This window comes from Phaenicophaeus curvirostris, chromosome 11 (assembly GCF_032191515.1).
Source record: "Phaenicophaeus curvirostris isolate KB17595 chromosome 11, BPBGC_Pcur_1.0, whole genome shotgun sequence".
Taxonomy (NCBI): domain Eukaryota; kingdom Metazoa; phylum Chordata; class Aves; order Cuculiformes; family Cuculidae; genus Phaenicophaeus; species Phaenicophaeus curvirostris.
This window is the reverse complement of record NC_091402.1, coordinates 22,575,525-22,596,966: the sequence shown is the minus strand read 5'-3', so window position 1 is coordinate 22,596,966 and position 21,442 is coordinate 22,575,525. Positions and strand designations below refer to the sequence as shown.

The 21,442-nt window shown below is 66.6% G+C and overlaps 4 protein-coding genes across 7 annotated transcripts in view; 2 read left to right on the top strand and 2 right to left on the bottom strand.

Moving 5' to 3' along the window:
• LOC138725082 (semaphorin-3D-like) overlaps window positions 1-21,442 on the top strand; it is a 112,721-nt gene that overhangs the window by 14,305 nt on the left and 76,974 nt on the right. The gene's annotated exons all lie outside the window — the stretch shown is intronic.
• On the bottom strand, window positions 1,719-12,535 carry MST1R (macrophage stimulating 1 receptor). 2 transcript variants are annotated; one of them, XM_069865595.1, is made up of 21 exons: window positions 12,224-12,535; window positions 9,768-11,041; window positions 8,513-8,701; window positions 8,311-8,436; window positions 8,062-8,232; window positions 7,735-7,904; window positions 7,482-7,659; window positions 7,260-7,405; window positions 6,995-7,156; window positions 6,418-6,511; window positions 6,111-6,338; window positions 5,891-6,037; window positions 5,658-5,817; window positions 5,498-5,590; window positions 4,701-4,910; window positions 4,540-4,620; window positions 3,692-3,873; window positions 3,514-3,623; window positions 3,252-3,417; window positions 2,937-3,073; window positions 1,719-2,379 (listed from the first exon to the last, which is right to left on the bottom strand). In XM_069865595.1, exons 1-21 carry the CDS (start codon window positions 12,273-12,275, stop codon window positions 2,139-2,141), a joined length of 4,317 nt encoding a protein of 1,438 aa, XP_069721696.1. In that variant the 5' UTR covers window positions 12,276-12,535; the 3' UTR covers window positions 1,719-2,138. The 2 variants fall into 2 exon arrangements, with proteins under 2 accessions (XP_069721696.1, XP_069721697.1); XM_069865596.1 differs by lacking the exon at window positions 12,224-12,535 and adding an exon at window positions 11,336-11,352.
• Window positions 12,843-17,460, bottom strand: MON1A (MON1 homolog A, secretory trafficking associated). Of its 2 annotated transcripts, XM_069865754.1 has the most exons (6): window positions 17,280-17,460; window positions 16,364-16,505; window positions 15,656-16,123; window positions 14,719-15,484; window positions 14,461-14,608; window positions 12,843-14,060 (listed from the first exon to the last, which is right to left on the bottom strand). In XM_069865754.1, the coding sequence occupies exons 2-6, from the start codon at window positions 16,488-16,490 to the stop codon at window positions 13,920-13,922; spliced, it is 1,650 nt and encodes a 549-aa protein (XP_069721855.1). In that variant the 5' UTR covers window positions 16,491-16,505; window positions 17,280-17,460; the 3' UTR covers window positions 12,843-13,919. The 2 variants fall into 2 exon arrangements, with proteins under 2 accessions (XP_069721855.1, XP_069721854.1); XM_069865753.1 differs by lacking the exon at window positions 14,461-14,608 and having other exon boundaries at window positions 17,280-17,356.
• Window positions 17,679-21,442, top strand: part of RBM6 (RNA binding motif protein 6) — a 54,873-nt gene continuing 51,109 nt past the window's right edge. For both annotated transcript variants that reach the window (XM_069865598.1, XM_069865597.1), the window contains exon 1: window positions 17,679-17,697. The gene's annotated coding sequence lies outside the window, so the exon portion shown is untranslated. The remainder of the gene's footprint in view (window positions 17,698-21,442) is intronic.

Sequence of the window (21,442 nt, the reverse complement as noted above, 5' to 3'; positions counted from 1 at the left end):
CCCAAAGCCAGTCTCTGCGCTCTGCGCATGGGGACAGTGGCCAGCACCCCAAGGCGAGGCACCTGGGCACCCCCGCACCCATCTCCTGCACAGCATCGAGCCCCCCGAGCCCCGGGCCCCTCATCACCTGCGCCCGGTAATTAATGGCACGTGGGGGGAATTAGCGGGACGCGGCAGTTTGAGCTTCTAATCAGGAGTTTAATCACAGCGGCTGGCAGCGCCGTTATTAATCTTTGCACCTCGCAGGAGCCTGGGGCGCAACGTGCAATTACCCGGCAGGTGCCCGGCACGGCTCGTGGCACCAGCGCCCCGACACCGCCCGCCCCGCGCCCCCACGCTGGGGAACGGGCTCCGCTGAGCCCCGACACACCGCCCCGGGAGCCCACCGGCACGGGCAGCGGGGCACAGCGGGGTTCAGTGGGGTGCAGGGGATGCAACGGGGTGCAGGGCAGGGCGGTGGGGTGCAGTGGTTTGTGGTGAGGTGCAGTGGGGTGCTGGGGGTGCAGTGGGGTGCTGGGGACACAGTGGGGTGCAGTGGGGTGCTGGGGGCACCATGGAGTGCAATGGGGCACGGTGGGGTGCTAGGGACACAGCGGGGTGCAATGGTTTGTGCTGAGGTGCAGTGGGGTGCTGGGGGTGCAGTGGGGTGCTGGGGGGTGCTGGGGCGCAGTGGGGGGTGCAGCGTGCCCGTGACTCAAGCGCCACGCGCATCCCTGCGTGCTCAGCGTCGCCATGGCAACCGCCAGGCACTCAGCATCATTGCGCGCGTCGGCCCGGCAACGGGGCCCAATGAACCCCACCCGCTTTTGGGGGGCTGGGGGGGGGGAGAAAGGGGGTGCAGGCTCCGTCGGCCGCCCCAGCCCCCGATGGGGCGAGCAGCAGCCACCCCACATGTCCCCGAAGGCGTCGAGGGAGGTGGCTACGTGGCCTTGGAGGGTAGCCATGGGGGCACCCAGGTACAGGGGGTCGGCACCCAATGTAGACCCCGTGGGACCCCAGGAACCGGCCCAGGTAGAGGGCGAGGGCATCTCTGTCCCCGTCCAGGCTGGAGGTGGCACGGGGCACCCTCCCACGGCCCCACCACACAGGACATGGAACCCAGGCCACCAGCACCATGGGAGTCCACTGAAGCATCCCAAGAGTCCCCTGAAGCTCCCCAAAGGCCACCAAAGCTCCCCAGGGGCCAGCTGAGCTCTCCAGGGGTCACTGAAATTCCTCAAGAGACCAGCAAGAGCTCCCAGGCATCCACTGAAGCTTCCCAAGGGGCCATCAAGGCTCTCCAGAGCCACCAAAGCTCCTCAGAGACCAGCAAAGATCTCCAAGGGTCCCTAGGAGCCAGCAGAGCCCCAAGAGGGTGCAGGGGTGCCCTGAGACGTCAAGCACCCACGTTTGGCACCGACGTTGCCATCAGGAGCTCGAAAGCGCCGTTCGGCGCTTTCGAGCTCCTGATGGCAACGTCGGTGCCAAACGCGGGTGCCGGCAGCCGCTCATGTTTTATAGATGGCTCTGATTTTAATAATTAATCCCTGCTAACGACAGCGCTTTCCCCAAATAAAACACTGAAAGTGCTGCGTGTGCAGGGCGCGCTGCCGGGGAGGCTCCTCTGGACGTGCACCCAGGGGCGATGCCCATCGCCGGCCTCTCCTTCTCTCCAAAATCATCTTCTCCTTCTCCTGTGAGCTAGAAACCTGGAGCCCCGCAGACCGCGTGAGCCCTGGGGACAAAGAAACTCAGGTTTTAATGAGAGAAACGCGCAGTCGAGGGGTTGGAAACCCCATGGGATCCCACAGCATCGCTGCGCCCGAGCCAGAGCCCACAACACAGCCTCACGCTGCGGGGATGAGGCACCCAGGTTGCGGGGCTGAGCTCTGCACCCCCTGGCACGCAGAATGTGGGGCTGAGCTCTGTGCCCCACGCAGCCTGTGGGGCTGAGCCTGTGCCCCATGGCACCCAGGTTGTGGGGCTGAGCCTGGGACCCCCAGAAGTGTCCAAGCGTGAGCCATGGGGAGCCCCCACAGCACCCAGCACCTTCCCAGCACCACAGAGGGTGCCCCATAGCGCCGGGTGCAGCTGCATCCCCCTCGGGGACCGTGCCCAGAGAGCAGGGTCCTGGAGCCGCCACGGTGCAGGGCACCTCATCAGCACACAGCCTCGTCATCCTCTTCTTCCTCTTCCTCCTCATCCTCCTCCTCGCCACGCGGCTCCGACGGGACAGGGGGAAAGGGTGGCCCGCGCTCCAGGTTGATGTAGGTGATGGCCAGGTTGACGTAGTGCTCGCCCTGCAGCGTGGCCAGGACGCGCTCCAGCTCGCCCACCAGCCCCGAGAAGGACGGTCTGTCCTCGGGCGCCGGCGCCCAGCAGCTCAGCAGCACCTCGTACCTGCCCAGACACCCCCGTCAGCACCGGCACCCCCACCGGACCCCGCGCACAGAACCAGAGAATCGCTTAGTGGGAAAAGACCTTTGAGATCATCAACCCAACCGTTCCTGTCCACTACTGAACCATCCCTGAGCTCCTCATCTGCCCGGCTTTTAAAGCCCTCTAGGGATGGGGACTCCAGCCCTGCCCTGGGCAGCCTCTGCCAGGGCCTGAGAGCCCTTTTGGTGAAGAAATTCTTTCTGATGTCCAATCTGGACCTCCCCTGGCACAACTCGAGGCCGGTTCCCCTCATCCTGTCGCTGGTTACATGGGAGAGGAGCCCAGCGCCCACCTCATTCCAGCCTCCTCTCCAGGAGCTGCGGAGAGCAATGAGGTCTCCCCTCAGCCTCTTCCAGGTTAACAGCCCCAGAGCCCCTGGGCTCCAGCCCCTTCCCCAGCTGCGTTTCCTCCCCAAGACGCGCTCCAGCCCCTCAATGTCCTCCTCGGCGCGAGGGGCTCAGCACCCTCTGGCACACAAAGCCCTCCCAGGTCCCTCAGCCACCCCTGGTGAGACTCACAGGGTGTCGGGGCAGTGCTGGGGCTGCGGCAGGCGCCTCCCGCGCAGGAGGTAGCGGGCCATGTCGTAGGGGTCCACGGCGGGGTACGGCGATGCTCCCCGCGTCAGCAGCTCCCACATGAGCACCCCGAAGGACCACTGCGGGCAGAGAGCAGCGTGGGGCGCACGGGACGGGGATGAGTGACGGGGCACAGGGATGAGCGATGGGGCATGAGGATGAGCGATGGGACACGGGGATGAGCAATGGGACACGGGGATGAGCGACGGGGCACAGGGATGAGCGACAGGGCATGGGGACAAGCGACAGGGCACCTACCACGTCTGACTTGGTGGTGAACTTCTGGGTCTGGAGGCTCTCCAGCGCCATCCACTTGACGGGCAGCTTGGCGTGGCGGTGCTGCCGGACGCTGTAATACTCCTTGCCGAACACGTCCCGTGCCAGCCCGAAGTCGGCCACCTTCACCGTCAGCGTCTCGTCCAGCCTGCGGGACGCGGGTTCAGGGGGGCAGGGGCAGCGTCCCCCGCATCCCACCCCCGGTGACCCCCGGTGGGGCTGAGGAGGGCTCAGCCGCACTCACATGCAGTTCCTCGCCGCCAGGTCCCGATGCACAAACTTCTTCTGGGCCAGGTACTCCATGCCCAGGGCCACCTGCAGCCCGAAGCCGATGAGCTCCTTCACCGTGGGGCTCTGTGGGGCGGGAGCAGTGAGCGAGGGGACCTTCCCCCATGCCCCCCCCCCCCGGGGTGCCCCCCTACCCGCTCCTGGGCGCGGATGAAGTGGCGCAGGTCGCCGTGGCGCATGTAGGGCAGGACAACGAGGGGCAGCCCGTGGCGGGGCAGGCACACGCCCAGCAGCGACAGCACCTGCGGGTGGTGGAAGCTCTTCATCAGGATGCCCTCGCGCAGGAACTCCTCCACCTCCTCCACGTCCGTGATGCCTGCCGAGAGACAAGCTGTGGGCTGTGCCGGGCTGCGGGTCCGTGCCGTGGGACCGTGCCATGGGACTGTGCCATGGGACCGTGCCGTGGGACTGTGCCATGGGACCATGCCGTGGGACTGTGCCGTAGGACCGTGCCATGGGACCGTGCCGTGGGACTGTGCCGCGGGACCGTGCCGTGGGACTGTGCTGCGGGACTGTGCCGTAGGACTGTGCCATGGGACCGTGCCGTGGGACTGTGCCATGGGACTGTGCCATGGGACTGTGCCGCGGGACCGTGCCGTAGGACTGTGCCATGGGACCGTGCCGTGGGACTGTGCCATGGGACTGTGCCATGGGACTGTGCCGTGGGACTGTGCCGTGGGACTGTGCCATGGGACCGTGCCATGGGACTGTGCCATGGGACTGTGCCGCGGGACCGTGCCGTGGGACTGTGCCGCGGGACTGTGCCGTGGGACCGTGCCATGGGACCGTGCCATGGGACTGTGCCATGGGACTGTGCCGCGGGACCGTGCCGTGGGACTGTGCCGCGGGACCGTGCCGTGGGACTGTGCCGCGGGACTGTGCCGTGGGACTGTGCCATGGGACCGTGCCATGGGACTGTGCCATGGGACTGTGCCGCGGGACCGTGCCGTGGGACTGTGCCGTGGGAGCAGGCGTTACTCACGGTGCAGGGACTTGACGGCGCAGTGGAGGTCGCCCAGCAGCGGGTCGCTGTAGGTGCCATGGTAGACGCTGCCGAAGTGCCCTGCGGAGACGGGTGGCGTGAGGCTGGTGCTGCGCACAGCGAGCGGGCGATGCCACAGCCGCCCCGGCGTGCGGCGTCACCTTTGCCGATGACCTGGTGGCGGTGGGTGACGAGGCGCTCCTCGGGGATGAGGATGTCCTTCACCTCCTCCAGCAGCTCCGGACGCAGGTCCTCCAGGCAGCAGGACGTGGTCCTGAGCAGGGGCACCGGGGACCCGCCGCTCGCCACGCCGGCACCGGCCGATCGCGCCCGCGGTGCCGCGGGGCTGGGACTGCCCGCCGCGGGCAGCACTGCGGGGACAGGCGGCGGCACCGCGTGAGGCTGCACCTCAAATCCTGGGCTCGGTTTGGGGCCCTCACAGTGTAAAGGACATTGAGGGGCTGGAGCGAGTCCAGAGAAGGGAATGGGGCTGGGAAGGGTCTGGGGAAAAGGGGTCATGAGAGAGGCTGAGGGACCTGGGGCTGTTTAGTGTGGAGAGGAGGAGGTTGAGGGGAGACCTCATTGCTCTCTGTAGCTCCCAGCAAGGAGGTTGTGGGGAGGGGGGTGCTGGGCTCTGATCCCAAATGGCAGGACAAGAGGGAACAAACTCAGGTTGTGTCAGGGCAGGTTCAGATTAGATATTAGGAAAGATTTCTCCATGGGAAGGGCTCTCAGGCCCTGGCAGAGGCTGCCTGGGGAGGTGATGGAGTCCCCCATCCCTGGAGGGGTTTGAAAGCCAGACAGATGAGGTGCTCAGGGATGGTTCGGCAGTGGACAGGGATGGTTGGACTCGATGATCTCAAAGATCTTTTCCAACTACATTATTCTATGATTCAAGGGCTGTATGATTCTCAGGGGAGAGGACGGCACGCCCTGCACCCGTGGTGACCCCACTTACCCAGCACCTCCCTGTAGTCGACGCCGGGGCGCTGGGTGGTGGCGGGGGGCTCGCTGCGGCCGGGCTGCACCAGCAGCTCCAGGTTCTCGGTCCCTGCGGGCGGCAGCGGGTGAGCGGGGGCGCGGGGGGCAGCGGAGCGCCCGGCGAGCGCGGCGCTCACCTCTCCTCTTCTTCCAGCGCCAGCGGAACAGCGCGGCGGCCAGGACGCAGCAGACCAGGAAGGTGAGGCTGATGCCCAGGGCCAGGCTGGCGGCCAGGTCGAGCGAGGCGGCGGCGGGCAGCACCCAGCCCAGCGCCTCGCAGGTGCCGCTCACGCACACCTGGGGGAGCGGGGGGTCAGCGGGACGGGGCGGGGGTCTCCGCCGCGGGGTCGCTCACCTGGGGGTGTCTCACCTCCACGGGGGCCCCGGCCGGGGGCAGGCGCAGCTCGCGGGGCAGGCGGCACATCACCTCGTTCTTCAGCACGGTGGGGTGGCAGCGCTGGCCGCCCACCGTCATGGTGACGTTGACGCAGTTGGCCACGGCGTCCAGTCCCAGTTGCTGCGCGGACACGGCACCCTCAGGCGGGGGCTGCGCGCGGCGGGACCCCCTCCTCCCCGCCAGCCCCACCTACGTGCGCCTTGATCTCGTCGTCGCCGGGCTTGAGGCGCAGGCGGCCGCCCTCGTGCTCCCAGGGTAACACCTTGGGCCGCGGGTAGTAGCGCAGGCGGAAGAGCCAGCGGGCGGCGGGGCCGTCCAGCAGCACGCTCAGGTTCCCCAGCGCCGTCTCCGCTTTGGTCTCCAAGGGGAAGATTGGGCTGCGGCACAGCAGCCGCCCCGGCTCCCGCGGGCCCTCGCAGTCCTGTGGGTGGGGGACGCTGGGTGCTGGGGACGGGCTGCCCGGGCAGCACGGAGGGAAAACCTCCTGCCCCGACACTTACCGACGCCTCCGTCCTCACGCCGCCGGCCTCGAAGCGGATCTTGGCACGATACACGGAGTCCAGGTGGGTGCCGAGGATGGTGAGCACGGAGCCCCTGTGGCAGGCAGGGCGCGGGGGGCATGGGGTCCCTGAGGCACATGTGGGCCCGGGAGCGTGTGGGGTCCCCAGGGTGCACACGGTCCCCAAAATTAACGTGGTCTCCGGGGTACGCGTGGCCCCCAGGATGAACGTGGCCCTTGAGGTGCACATGGTCCCCAGGGGTTAACACGGTCTCTGAGGGACACATGGTCTCCAGGGTGCACGTGGTCCCCGAGGATAACGTGGTCCTTGGGGTCCACGTGGTCTCCAAGGATAACGTGGTCCCCAGGTTGCACGTGGTCCCCAAAGCTAACCTGGTCCCACAGGAGCCCCAGGGATGAACATGATCCCTGGGGTGCACACGGTTCCAGGGGCGCATGCAGCCCACGGGATTCCCACGGTCCCTGGGGCACCTGTGCTCCCAGCGCCTCCTCCAGCCCCGGCAGGGGTGGTGGGGATGCCGGGGGTGTCCCCCCCAGGGGAAGGGCCCCACACTCACTCATAGCTGCAGCTGGGGACGACGGCCGAGACGAAGGGGTCGGGGCGGTACTGGAAGGGCAGGGGCGCCGGGAACTCCTCGCCGTCGATCCACAGCATCACCCCGGCCGGTCCCAGGCCAGCGGCAGTGGGAGCCGTGCACTGGATCGCCCTGTCGCCCTCCCTGGGGACACGGTGGCCTTGGCAGGAGGGGACAGCGGGACTGTCCCCGTGCCACCCTCACACCAGGAGCGCGCCGTGCCCGGGGCGGCGGCACAGGGCTGTACCTGGGCTGCCCGGCCATGGGGCACGCGGAGCCGTTGACCATCACCCGCCAGCTGCTCCCGGCCGAGAGGTGGGTGCCGTGCAGCGAGAGCTCGGTGCCGCCGCCCCGGGGGCCAAACGGGGGGTGCAGGGCGCTGACGCGGGGCTCCTGCGCGGAGATGGGGTCGGTGGGTGGGCGGCTGAGCCAGCGCCACCCCAGACCCTGCCCGGAGGGGCGACCGTACCACGAAGACGAAGCCGCGGAGGGTGGCGGAGCCCTGCACGCGGAAGCTGGAGGGTCCAGCGGGTTCCTCCACGGTGAGCACCACGTCGGCCGGACCCTGCGCTGCCTCCGGGCCCCCCGGCTCCAGCTCGCAAACCAGCACGTCCACGAAGTCCTTGCGGCGGGCGCTGGGCAGGGGCCTGTGGGGCGGTGGTGGGGTCAGTGCTGGGGCCACCCTGGTCCCCTGCGTTCCCCACCCTGGTGCCGCTGCCCACCTGTGGCTCCGGCTCTCCTCGGGCAGCACGGCGCAGCCTCGCGGTCCCACCGTCACCCGGGTGGTGCCCGAGGGGCCGCGGCGGCCGTCGGGGTCCGGGTGGGAGCGGAAGGTCATGCCGCACAGCGTCACCCGCGTCCGGCCTCGCCGCGGGGCGCTCCGGGGGTGGAACTGCGGGACAGGCCCCCGCGTCGCCCCTGAGCACCCACGGACCATTCCCAGTCCAGAAGCCCCCTCCCCAGGGCACGGCACCCAGCGTGGGGAAGGGGCTCCACCTGGAGCGAAGGTCCCACCCCGTTCTCCCGTGCCCAAGGCGGCGCAGACCTACGTCGGTGAGGACGGGGGGACAGCGGTCCTGCACCCAGGGGCCGGCGCACTCGTGGTGGCGCGAGCAGCCGTCCCCGCACCACCCGCAGCCCATGAAGCGCTCGGCCCGCAGGCAGCGCTGGCACGTGGAGAAGTGGCGGCAGCCGGGGCCGGTGACGTTCAGGTGCCACACCTGGGGACGGAGAGCAGCAGTGAGACACGCGCGCGGTGCTCAGCGCCCGCCCCGGCGCTCCCTGAGCCCCCCACTCACCTTGGTGCCGGCGGTGAAGAACAGCGAGCGGCCCTGCGGCTCCAGAGCCCCTCGCACCGGCCCCGGCTCCCCCAGAGAGAAGTTGGCCAAGGTGTGGAGGTAGGAGCTGGAGCGCTGGAGCACCATCTGCAGCGGGCAGAGCAGGGACTGAGCGCTCCCTGCGCCCCCCGCGCCCCCCGCCTCACCCAGCCCCCCATCCCACCTGCAGGACGCGTCCTTCTGCCGTGCCCAGGTGGGCCACGGTGACGTCCCCCAGGGCCGTGACGAAGATGGAGGTGAGGAGGACGCCGGCCAGGTGCCCGTTGAACAGATCCACCTTATAGGAGGCAGCGGGGACGAGGGTGGGCTGGTCCCAGCAGCTGGTGTCGGTCACCGGTGCCGAGAGGTTCACCTGCAGCCGCGTGTGGAGCGCGAGGCTCGAGGCCAGCCTGGCCCCGCGACCCGCGGGGGGCACCGCCCCAGCCCCCCGGTGCTCCAGGCAGCGCCTCATTCCCCAAACTCCCTTCCAGGCTGGGAAAATGCTGGGCAAACAACCACCATCTGCAGCCCCTCCTCGTGCGTGTCGGAGCCTGCCCGCGCCTCCCGCCCCAGCTGGATGTGGTTACGGAGCTGGCTCCGCGCGGAGGGTCCCTCACCCCGGGCTCGGTGCGGGAGGAGGGGGGCAGTGAACCCCGAGGGGTCCCCGTGGACACTGGGGGTCCCCTCCCCGCTCGCCCCACGGGCGCGTGAGTCAGCGGCGCTGAGCTGGCTGCTCGCCGCGTGGGAAGAGGAGGGATTCGGCCTCGCCCCGAGCCCGAGAACTCCGAAACTCGTGTCACGGGTGCTCCCTGCCTGCCGGGGGGCTCTGCTGGGTGCCCGCCCAGCCCTGTGCCAGCCGTGCCGGGGCTTGTCCCTGGGCGCACAGCCCCACGGCGGCACACAGCGTTCCTGCCCCACGGCAGCCGCAGACGAGAAACGCCGCTGACTAATTGCGCTTCCGCCTGCAAGTTTATTTGCCCAGAGAAGGCGGCGTCCCAGGGCGGGGAGCCAGACGGGAGCCACGGGGCACCCCGTGCACCCCTGTTTGGGGAGCAGCCAGGCCGTGGGGTTCCCTGTCCCCTCTGCGGACATAAAGGCTGGAGAGGGTGCCCACCAGCGGGGACCAGAGCCCAGGGCAGCCACGCTGAGGAGAAGGACGTTGGCGCAGTGTGTGCCAGGCGGCGGTGTGCCCGTGTGCCGGGACACGCGCCCACGGCAAGCGTTGGGTGCCCAGGGCGGGGAGCACAGCAGGATCCCCATCACCCCCCTGACATTTGGTGTGACGGGGGCTGCTGTGGGGCGGCCGGCGGGGCTGCCTCGCACCGGGGTGACTCCGCTCTGCCCCTGCCCAACCCAACCCCAGCCCGCCCCGCGCTGCCAGCGCTTCCCCGAGCCCCAGATCCCCCTCCCGGCCGCCCCCCAGCACCCCGGGCACTCACGTTGTGCGGGCAGTACTGCACCGGCTGGAAGAAGCTGAGCCCGCGCGGCAGTGCCGGGTGCCCGGTGCCGCAGCACTTCTCCATGCCCTCCTCCATGGCCTGGTTGAGGAGGCGCAGGGGGAAGGCGCAGACGGCCGAGTTCTCCCGCGGCTCCCGGCTCTCCGGGTGGCTCTCGGCGAAGGCGCCGAACAGCACGGTGTCGGTGTCGTTGATGCCGAGGTCGCGGGCCAGGCGGGCACCGGGGCGGGCGGCGTGGGCTGCCTGCAGCACGTTGTAGGTGACGTCCCGCTCGGCGTCCTCCTCGCCGTCGCGCCGCCGCCGCCGCCGCCGCTTGGACTCGAAGCGGCAGTCGAGGACGAGCTCGCGGTAGCGGCGCAGGTCGCGCTCGTGGGTGCTGAGCCGCGCCAGGCGCGTGTGGAACGCGGCTGAGCCCGGGCGCTCCGGCTGCACCGTCACAAAGTAGACGTGGTCCCCGTCGGCGAAGGAGTGCGCGTAGCGGATGGTGTAGTTGTCCCGGTATGGCGGCAGCACCGTCAGCCACTGGAAGTCGTCCGCAAAGCCATCCAAGGTGCCCTTCAGCCGGCGCACGGACACCGACTGCGGGCTGTACCGCGCCGCCACGCTGCTGTTGACGGTGGAGCCGAGGTAGAAGAAGGAGGCGTAGGAGGTGGCCACCACGGTGGCGCTGGTGCCCAGAGGGCTGGCCACGCAGTCGGGGCAGGACGCGGGGCTGTTCCCCGTGGTCGAGAACAGGCAGCGCGTGGTGGCGATGGCCACCTGGCCGTCCCGCACCTCCAGCTGGTGCTGGTAGCAGCGGCCGTGCCGCGCCGTGCCGCAGCTGTACAGCCACGGCTCCAGCGGGTCCAGCAGCAGCAGGACATTGTCCGTGTCCTCGTGGCCATCCTCTGCGTCCGGGCACAGGCGGCAGACGTCGCAGTCGGCGCTGCCGGTGGGGCCGGTGACGAGATGGGAGACGAGTCGCAGCGCGGGGCTGGCCACGAGGATGCGGTTGCGCACGGCCACGAAGATCGCGGCCGCGCCCGTGGGGTCGGCGAAGACGGCCACGTTCTGCACGGGGCTGCGGGCGTCGAGGCCGGGGAGAGCGTAGGGCACGGAGAAGTTGCGGGTGGAGCTGTAAGGGATGCGGGGGCACTGCCAGGCGCTGGCATCCAGGAGAGGGAGGACCAGCCAGAGCCACGTGCGGCACCACGGCCACATGCTGCGAAGGGGGTCACCGGCGACGCTCAGCGGGGCCGGACGGGTCACCTTTACACCTGCCAAGGTAAAGAAGAAAGGGGTTCATGGTTTGCGCCCAGGTGAGGACCCCAAGGTGCGGCCGGGGCTGCCCGGCATCACCCGGCATCACCCGGGTCCCCCCCGGCCGGGCAAGAACGGGGTGATGCCGGGCAGCCCCGGCCGCACCAACCCCCCCTTCCTGGTCTTGGGGACCCCTACCAGCCCCCCAGCACAGCGGTGGGGACAGGGGACCCCGGGGAACGGGGATAAACCCCCCCGGAAAGGGGACCCCCCCCCACCCATCCCGTCGGTGCGCGTCTCCGTGCGCTCACCTGGGCGCTGCCGGGCTGGGACGGGACGGGACGGGGAGGAACGGGGAGGAACGGGGAGGAACGGGGCGGGACAGGCCTGCCCCCGGCCGGGAGGGGCTCCCCGCACCGATAGGGGGATGATCCGAGCCCCGGGGACACGGAGGGAGAAGGGGGAAGCCGAGGTGCCAGGGGGGATTGGGGCATCGCGGGGGGATGAGCTGAGATGGGAAGAGGCTGCTGGCATCCCAGGGGGTGCAGGGGATGCGGGAATCTTGGGGGGTGCAGGCATCCCAGGGGGTGCAGGAATCTTGGGGGGTGCAGGGGATGCAGGAATCTTGGGGGGTGCAGCATCCAGGGGGATGCGGGAATCTTGGGGGCTGCAGGAATCTTGGGGGGTGCAGGGGATGTGGGAATCTTGGGGGGTGCAGGGGATGCAGGAATCTTGGGGGGTGCAGGCATCCCAGGGGGTGCGGGAATCTTGGGGGGTGCAGGCAGCCCAGGGGGTGCAGGGGATGCAGGAATCTTGGGGGGTGCAGGGGGTGCAGGAATCTTGGGGGCTGCAGGGGATGCAGGAATCTTGGGGGGTGCAGGCATCCCAGGGGGTGCAGGGGATGCAGGAATCTTGGGGGGTGCAGGAATCTTGGGTGGTGCAGCATCCCAGGGGATGCGGGAATCTTGGGGGGTGCAGGCATCCCAGGGGATGCGGGAATCTTGGGGTGCGCAGGCATCCCAGGGGGTGCAGGTGGTGTGGGAATCTCGAGGGGTTTGGGCATCCTGGGGCGTGTGGGTGTCCCAGGGTGTGGGAGGCACAACCAGCACCATCGGACCCTCTCCCGCAGCCCCTGACCCGCTGCCCTGGGTGGCAGGGGCTCTGACCACCCCGACGCGCGGTCCCCGCTCCCCACTCACTTCCAGTCCTCCTGGGGGTTCCCAGCTCTGCCCGCGTGGCCGTGGGGCTCATCGCGGCCGCCCCCCTTCTCTGCCTGGCGTCCCTTTTTCCTGCCCGCACCAAGGCTGCCCGCGGTGGCCGGAGGTGCCCGCGCCGCCGCCTCTTGCTGCTGTTCCCAAGGGCGAAGGAAGATGCTTTTCATCCCGGATTTGTCCTCCCAGCGCCCTGTTGTTCCGGGGTGACGGGGCCGCGGTCCCCACGCCGAGCAGGGCGCTGCCTCCAGCTGCCGAGGGACTTTGGTCCCGGAGAGGCTGAGCACTCCAAAGCCGGGGTGCCGGTCGCCTGGCGCCAGCCTCCGCTCTGCCGGCGTTGTGCAAGGCCCGGCGGTTGCGTTGGCCACGCGCCTCACCCAACGGCTCCTTCCTCCCGCTCGGTTTCGACACTGGCCGGCCCAGGGCCCAGGGTTTTCACCGCTCCCACGCTCCGGCCTCCTGCCAGCACAGCCCCAGCTGCCCCGCGGCCTCCCTGGCCCTGGGGATGGACTGCACCCTACCCACCCTTGGACCAAACCCTCCCCATCCCAAACTTGGCGGCTGGCCTGTCACCCACATGGACCCCCATAAACGTGATGAGACTTGATTTTGGGTCCAGATAATGTTTATGAGCAACAACAAGCGATTACAATCTGGCAGGAGCATAAATATGGGAGCACAGTCCCTCCGCTAGCCCTGACGGCTCCTTGCCAGCGCCCTCCCGGCTCCCTCAGGGTCTCGGTGGTGGCTCTGCCCCTCCTCAAACACCCGGCACAGCACTCGGCACAGCCCCAAAACACGGGGCTGGGTGGTACCGCAGTGTTTGTGGGTGCTCAGCCCCAAACCTGCACCCAGGGATGGTGGGAAGAGGTGGCCCCCGTGCAGCAAGCTCAGCGAGGGCTGAGTTTGGAGGGCAGGAGCCCCCACACCAAGGGGAAGGGCCCTCCTTGGGCTGGGGGTCCCGCACCAGCAGGATCTGCAGGGGCTGCCTTTGAGCCGTCCCTTTGGGGTCTGTAGCCCAGGAGCCAGCACCATGAGCCCACAAGCACCCTGATGGGTGGCCCCGTGTGTCGCTGGGGCTGCTGTGTTCCCACGGGGAGCCCGGACCCCGCTGCCCTCGCCAGCAGCTGCAGGGACTCCACACCCCTGTCCCAGCCTCAGCGGGAAGGGCCCGGGCAGGTACGGATGCCGAGGGGCCGCGGGACCACCGACACCGGGCCAGCCCTGTCCCCCACCTGGGTGGCGTCACCCACGCTCCGTGCACACAGCAGCACTGGGGTCCCCCGAGCGCTGCCACGTCTCTCCCGGGGACCCGCACCCTCGGCACAGCCGCAGGGGGCAGAGAGAGGAGGGTGCCAGGCACAGGCAGCAGGATCGGGGGCTCGGCTCCCCTCCAGTGACCCAGGGAGCCGGCAGTCCCGCTCCAGGACCCCTGCGATGAGGGATGGAGCCGGGAGCTGCAGAGGAAAGGCGGCCCCCGCGCAGGAGGCATCACCTGCGGGTGAGAGGAGTCCCACTCAGCCCTTCCCCGAGCAGCCGCGCGCCCCGTCGCTAACACTCAGCCCCGCGGGTGGGTTTCCCCGCGCTCCGGGGTCCCACTGCGCCCTCTCCCCTGGCCGCGCAGCCCAGGCTCCCCCCGCAGCGGGGGCTCCCCCGGCGGGCACCGTGCCCTGGGAGACGCCCGTCAGTACGTCTGGGGGGTGAGGATGAAGAGTCGGTCTTCCTCCTTGCGGATCCACTTCATGAGCTTGTTGACAGCGCTGATGGCGCCGGCCTTGGTGCCCAGGGGGCTGTAGCATATGTAGAGCTCGAAGGCGCTCGTGACCTGGGGGAGAAAACAGGGCGCACGCTGGGCACGCGTCTGCGTCCCACTGGGGGCTGGCACCACATCCTCCCCCTTGGACAAAATCAGTGGGCACGGGGGCTCCAGGACAGGGACACGGGGTGGCAATGGGGTCCCTAAATGCATGGCACCTGGTGTGCTCAGACGTGGGGGGACTGAACCCCAGGGTTTGCTCCCAGCGTGGGTTTTCTCCACAGGAGTTCCCGATAGCGCAGCCCCCACTGCCATCCCCGCCTGTCCCTGGCGCAGGGGGACATGCTGGCCCCCAGAGGGACCGTGCATGATCTGAGGGCCTCCTGGGGACCACAGAGCTGGTGTGTCTTGTGCCACCGGCCCAGGCAGGACCAGAGGAGACTGCCCACACCCTGCAGACGGTGCTTACCCACGCGAGGAGGTTCTCACGGGGGCCTGTGAAGTAGATGTTCTTCAGGGGGCGTGAAGAGTTGTGAGCCCGGCTGTGGAGGTACTGGTAGAGCCCCAAGAGCCTTTCCTTCTCCTCCTCCAGCACGTAGGGTGCCTCAATCTCGGGGCTGCAGGAACACAGCACCCCGTTAGCCCCCTGGAGAAGGGGATTGAAGGAGAAGGGTTGCTCCATACCCCACGCCACCGCCTCGGCCCGATGGTTCCCCGAGGGCCTCACCTGGTGAAGAGCCCCGAGCTCTTGGACTTGTAGATGAAGTGCCGGAGGTCGGGGATGCCCACCTGGGCGACGCTGTAGAAGGGGGTGCGCAGGGCCTCCTGCAGAGCGTGGTGCACCCCTCGCCGCCGCAGGCGCTCCTGGAAGCGCCGCTTACAGTCAGAGACGGTGAAGAAGTCCTCGCGGTCTGTGGAGACCAGCAGCAGGCACAGGTCCACCTCCTGCTCCAGGTAGGAGATGTGGGCATGGAAAAAACCACTAGAGTTGAACTTGGGGAGGCAAATGGGAGTCCAGGCTTCACCCTCCCGGAAGGAGGAAGAAGAGCTGATAAGGTTGAAGAGCAGATGGAGGTCAATGGGGTGGAGGAACTGATCCTTCTTCCTCACAAGAGACACCAGCTGGTTCCCCGACAGGAGGATGGAGAAGACCAGGCTCTTGGCCTTGGCCTGCTGGAGGCTGGTGCTGACAGCGTCCCGGACACTGGCGGCCAGGGGCAGGCAGCGCACGGCACCCATAAGGAAACTGGGATCGTGGGCCATGAGGTCCAGCAGGTTGTCAGTGATGCGCTCGGAGCCGGCCAGGAGCCTGCGCAGGTCGTAGTTCTGTTTCTGCTGGAAGATGTGGTTGAGCTGGGTCCAGGTGAGCAGGCTCAGGATCTGGTAGTAGATGTAGAGCAGCTCGTGGGCGATCTCCTGCTCCGACTGCTGCGTCCGTGCCACTGCCACCAGCACCAGCGGGCTCCTCCGGACGAACACCACCTTGTAACCATCTGCTCAGGAGGGAGTCCCCAGGGACAGACCTGTAAAGCCTGGCTCCCCCAGCCTCTCCCCCCCAGCAACCAACCTGCCCCTGGGGACACCTAACGTGGCCCACGGTGGCAGAGGCACGGCCAGGCAGGTCACGACACCCCCCTGCCCCACACCCTCCCCCGGGGCGGTACCTGCATGGATGGACCGGATGGCATTTTTCTCGGCCTCCAAGAAGGACACCAGGGCCATCATGACACCCATGGTGCTGGAGAGGGCCTCCTCGGAGCCGTAGCGGGAGTACACGGGCTTGCCAGCCTCGCTCAGCACGAAGACGTGCTTCCGATGCATGCGCCACGTGTCCATGGTCACGTCCTCCTCCTCCTTGCCCGACAGCACCGAGTCGCGGCGCGTGGTCTGCGGCGACGGCTCTAGCTGCCCCTCCTTGCTCTGCCTCATCTCCTCCTCCAGGTCGAGGGCCATGCCCGTGAGCTGCGTGCTCAGCTCGCTGAAGTCCTTGCTGATCTGCTCCATGCTGGTCTCCTCGGCCGGCTCCCCACACCGCTCCTCCGGCTCCCGCGCCGCAGCCGCCCCGTCCTCGGGACTCGTCAGGTCCTCGTAGGAGCGGGTGTGCACGAACATGGCTCCCTCCTGGCCGGCCCCTGGCGACAACAGCCGTGCAGCCTCCGCTCGTCCGTTCCCGACACCGAGGCCGCAGGCGGACGCAGGGTGCGAGAGGGCCAAGGGGTTTCAGGGGGAACCTGTGCTCCTCTCCGCATCCCACGGCACCCGGGGCACAGGCCCCGCTGGCAGGGAGCCCCCGTGGGCCTGTCCCCCTGCCCCGAGAGCCCAGGAGCTGCTTTTTCCCCCCTTTTACCCCCACAGCGAGCTCTGTCCCATACCTGGCTCCGTGCCCTGCGCCAGCCCCGGCGTGGGGCTCTCGGACCGCTCCGCCTGCTGCCCATCGCCCGGTGCCAGGGACCCGTTGGGCACTTCCCAGCTCTTCTTCTTGTGGACATCGGCGGCCATTCCTGGGGACAGGACCTGCACGCGACCCGCAGCGTCACCCCCGGCCCCCTCACCTCCGCTCCCGCTCGGCCCCCGCAGCCAGCGGCCCCGAGCCCTGCGGGGCCGGCAGGAAAGACGCTCTAATCCACCAGGATTTCCTCCCTCGCGTGGCCCCAGCTCCTCAGGCCCCGCACCTTTCATCCAGGCTTGGCCCCGATTTCCCCGCAGCGCCGGGAGAAGCCGCCCGGGCCGGGCAGGGGGCAGGGAGGCGGCTCCTGTTTGCCAAGGGCGGCTCTGGGGACCCTCCCCGGCCCGGGCGAGGTGGCTGGGACGAGCCCAACCCGGGGACGCCGCTCGGTGTCCTCTGCGGGGCCAGCGGAGCCCGGCCCCGCGACCCCAGAGCGACCGGCGGCCCCGGGACCCTCCGGGATCCACGAGCGGCTGGGGGGTGGGGGGGGGATGCCCCCCGGCTTCGTGACCCCCGTGCCCTGCGGTCCCACCGGGGGAACCCGGCCCTCGCCCTGCCCTTCCCCGCAGCCCCGGGGACGCAGCCCCTGCTCCTCCCGGGGGGCCGGGGGAGGGGAACCCGGCTTGGAGACCCCCCCGGTCCCACAGCCCCGCACCGGGGGGAGCCAGACCCTGCCCTGCCCCGGGACCCCCGAGCCCCCCACGGCCTGCGGAACCGGCTGAGGGGGTGGAACCCCGAGCTCCGTGACCCCCCCCGTGCCCCGGCCGCTCCCCGGGACCCCCAGCACAGGGGCCGCTCCCCGCCCCTCCCGGGACCCCCGCGGACAAGGCGGCGGCACCGACCTCCGCGGCTGCTCCCGCGGGCCCCGTATCCGCGGCGGGGCCGTGCCGAGCCGGGCTAGGCGGGGCGGGGGGCTCGGTCCCGCGCTGCCCCCGGCCCCGGCGGCGGCCCCGGCATCTCCGAGCGGCGCCCGGGCCGCAAGGTCGGCCCCGCGGCACCACGGGGGCTGTAGGCAGCGCCCGCTCCTCGCCGCCGCCGCGCCGCGCCTACAGCTCCCGGCGGCCCCCGCGCGGAGCCGCGCGGCACGCTGGGAAATGTAGTCCTTATCTGCGGGCGCGGCAGGAGAGATAGTGAGGCAGCGACGGCAGCGGGACTGCATTTCCCAGCGCACCGCGCGGCGTGGGTGCCGGCGGCGGCAAAGCGGAAGTTCCGGTTTCCCGCCGTGGTGGCGCAGGGCCTGGTGCGGCGGCGGCGGCTGAGGTGAGGGGCGGCTGCGCCCCGCGGGCCCGGCCCGGGCCTGCCTGGTGCTGTCCGCCGCGGGGAGGCGGATGACGGGGCGGTGGGGCCGGTCGGGGCTCGGCGGCCTCGCGTGGGGAGCGAGGAGCGGGGCGGCGGCGGAGCGCGGGGCGGCGTCTCATCCCGTGAGGCCGCCGGGCTCGCTCCCCGGGGCGAGAGAGCCGCGAGGCGGGAGCCCCGTGGGGTACCGGGGCCCGCAGTCCGTGTCGTGGTTGGGGGTGGCGGGGTGTCTGGGTTTCGCTCTGTTTTTTCTGTGGTCCTGGTCGGAATTGGGGCGTTTTTCACGCGTTTCTGTGCAAAACGGCCCGGGACGCCGCGTTTTTGTGGCGGGACGGGTGACAAGCGGTTAGGTTCGTGCAGAGAGAGGGGGTCGGGGCTGTCGTTTGGAGCGCGTTAGCTGCTGGGGACCTACGTGTAAATGGGGTTTGAGACTCCAAATAAAGACTCAGGCGGGCGCAGGACGTGGCCCAGCTGTGGCAGCAGTAACGGTGACCTTGCACGTTTTGTTTCTTAAAACAATGGGCGCTGCAAGGGTTTGACGCTGTTGCTGTGGGGTGGTGTTAGTTTTGGAAGTGCTGGGGTCTGTTTTTCTCTCCCAGCATGGTGCTGGCGAGGTGAAAGTCTCTCCCAGCACTTCCTTGTTGGAAATGAGCTTGTGAAGTCCTTAGGGACAGGCAGAGTCAGGGTAGTAATCAGGGGGGTGGTGTTAGAATTCAGTTGATTGCTTCTTATGCATTTTTTTTAAAATGTCGTAGAGCTGAAAAGCACAGACACTCTTTTTTGAAAGTGAAAACCTCTAGCCTGACACCTGGAAAAGCTGATACAATTTATGGAACTGTGGAATGATTTGGGTTGGAAGGGACCTTAAAGATCATCCAGTTCCAACTCCTCTGCCATGGGCAGGGACACCTCCCACTGGATCAGGGGCTCCAAGCCCCATCCAGCCTGGCCTTGAACCCCTCCAGGGATGGGGCAGCCACCCCTGCTCTGGGCAGCCTGGGCCAGGGCCTCCCCACCCTCATTGGGAAGAACTTTTTCCAAATGTCCAATCTAAATCTTTCTCCTTCTCACTTAAAGCCATTCCCCCTCATCCTCTCCGTGCTCTTGGAAAAAGTCCCTCTCCAGCTTTCTTGTAGCTCTCTTTATTTCTTGTAGTCTGCAAATACCAAGTTTGATGGCCTTGGCAAAATCTGTTTGGAGAAAAATTGTGGTTTTTTTTGTTAAAATACATCACTCTGAAACTTCACCTTGCTGAATCTGTCACCAGATTTCCCCCAGATTTGGGAAACAAGGCGCAAAGTTGAGTGTAAGCTGGTCAGGAGATGCTTGAGGTCTGTGCTGTCGTTCCTTGCTCTGCCTCTTGCTAGAAGTCTTTAACCATACCTTAAGGAAGCTGGCTGCTTAGTCTGGCTTGGTTGTGTGCTTCTGATGTGCAGTGGCACTATTTTACCACAGTACAATGTAAACTGAAATGAGGGATCCGAAAGAGTCTGCTACTAGGCTCAACATGTGCATTTGGGAAGCATAGTTAGGAATCTTCCCTGTCTGGGGCTGTGCTGGGGAGGGCAGGGGCAAGGTCCTGAGGAAGGCCTTGGGTGTAATTGCCAGGGGGCACCTGGACCTCCATCATCTCTTCTGTCTGCTGGGAGAGCTGCGGAGGGAGCAAGATCCCAGGCTTTGCCAGCAGGAAACAACCATCTGGGAGAGGAGAAGGGAAATGAAACATCATGCTTTAAGGATGTATGTTGGCCCTCCTGAACACTCAGTGTAATTGTAACAGCTAATTATTGCCTTAAAAGCCTTCTAGATTCCAGCTGTGTCAGTATTTGGACCTTGTTGTGTGTTTTGTGGCTGTGTCACTCTGAAACAGTCTTCGTTTCCACCTTCAGATGCGTGGCTGTGCCTGAGGTATGGCAAACTGATCCAGACCAGGAGCTGTTGGCCTTCTTGGCCACCTGGGCGACTGCTGGCTCATGTTCAGCTGCTGCCGACCAGCACCCTCAGATCCTTTTCCACCAGGCAGCTTTCCAGCTGCTCTTTCTTAGGCCTGGAGCATTGCCTGGGATTGGTGTGGCCCAGGAGCAGGACCTGGCACTTGACCTCGTTGAACCTTGTTTGTGGGCCTGTGTAGTAACCGTATCACAGACACTAGCTGGGTTCAGCAGAACTCTTTTTGGAGGGTCAGCCTTGGTGCAGACCCCGAAAAGCACAAGCAGGCAAAGCTGACTCATCGTGCATCGCTGCAGGCACTGCGTAGGGAGCAAATTGGATCAGACTGAACAGGGGACTGTTGGAGTGAGTGCTGCTGCCTGTGTTATTGTAAGTGACCTGGTGCTCAGGGGTATTGCTGTGTGACTCGACTGATCCCTGCCAGGCCCAATATTGGTCTAACTTTATTTTTTCCCAGCCTGATAACTCGAATATTCAAGTCTAAAGATTTCTCAGCTTGCAGGGGAATTTTTTTTTTTTTAAGTGTTTGTAAGCTTGTTGACTTAATGCAGACTGGATTGGGGGAGGATATCCAAAAGGGAAGAACAAGAAACACCAGGTGTGCAGGCTGCAAAAGGTCACAGATAAAAGAACTGGCTGGTGGCAGCTGCCCACAATGATGACTGCCATAAGCACCTCCATTTGCTGTCTGCTCCATGAAGGAACCTGTTCCTTTGGAAGTGATGCTACGGATGGATCACAGTGGCTGTAGGGGTTGCCTCCAGCAGCCGCCACACCCTTGCGCAAGGCCTGCGAGGCCCTGCTGTGCTGAGCTCCCTCTTGGCAGGGCGGCTGAGGGCAGTGGCATCTGGACTTGCTCCCTCCTGTAACGTCTGTCATAACCCGCTCCTCTGCCTGCCATCCATCCAGCAGAGCTGAATGGAGAAGAGACAGGAGTTGGTGTGCTTTTCTCTGTTCAGCCGTGCTGGCCGGGCCTGGCGGTGACTATACGGTCTCCTATTCCACCTGACTGCTGTGGGTAGTTTAATTCTGCTTCTGAGCTGCTTTGCAGAAGCGTGTGAGCTCCAGGCCTCCTCACCTCGGTCTGGTGGCACCGCAGCCCTCCTGACTCATGATACCTGTGCTAGCAGAGCCCGTTTGAGGTTGCTAGCCCCCTCATGTTGCTCTGGGCTCTGCTGCAACCTTTTTTTTTTTGAGTACTTCCCATTACAAGTCCTGGCTTTGGCAGTCACCAGGAAGTCCTCACCTCCTCTGCTGGTGGGAAGTGCATGAAATTTTAAATTTCTGTTGAGGGAAGTGTTTGTAGCGCTCGGCTTGATGAGGGCAACGCTGGAGAACAGCAATGGTAGTGATTTATCAGCAAAGCCTCCTCTGTTATCTATATTCTTTTGAGGGCAAAGTAACCACAGCAGGCCAATAGCAGCAATCATTTCCTTGAATGGCAAAGAGCTTTTGGCCAAAATATTTTGGATTAAACATTAATTGCAAACTGTTGTTCGGCAGTGGTCCCTGTTGTTTATAGACTGTGGCGTTCTCACATTCCTAGCTGCACTCCGAATGGTGTCAGACAGCACCGTATGTTGGAAGCCTTCATGTTAATCAAAGCAGATATCAAATTGTTTACCCTCCCGTATTGACAGTTTGATTTCAGAAGTCGATTGATGCTTGCAAATTTGGAGAAATTTCAAACATGGAGAAACAATTACATTCATTCATGCCTGAGCGCAGTCTTGTGGATCCCAACTGGATGTTGTGCACG

Coding starts and splice junctions, on each gene's coding strand:
- MST1R (XM_069865595.1), bottom strand. CDS start 12,275: ATGAGCCCCACGGCCACGCGGGCAGAGCTGGGAACCCCCAGGAGGACT. Junction 8,233..8,310: donor TCTTCACCGCCGGCACCAAG/GTGAGTGGGGGG, acceptor CTCCGTCCCCAG/GTGTGGCACCTGAACGTCAC. Junction 6,038..6,110: donor ACGACGAGATCAAGGCGCAC/GTAGGTGGGGCT, acceptor GTGTCCGCGCAG/CAACTGGGACTGGACGCCGT.
- MON1A (XM_069865754.1), bottom strand. CDS start 16,490: ATGGCCGCCGATGTCCACAAGAAGAAGAGCTGGGAAGTGCCCAACGGG. Junction 15,485..15,655: donor CATCCGGTCCATCCATGCAG/GTACCGCCCCGG, acceptor CCTCCTGAGCAG/ATGGTTACAAGGTGGTGTTC. Junction 14,061..14,460: donor GTGAGAACCTCCTCGCGTGG/GTAAGCACCGTC, acceptor TTTCTCCCCCAG/GTCACGAGCGCCTTCGAGCT.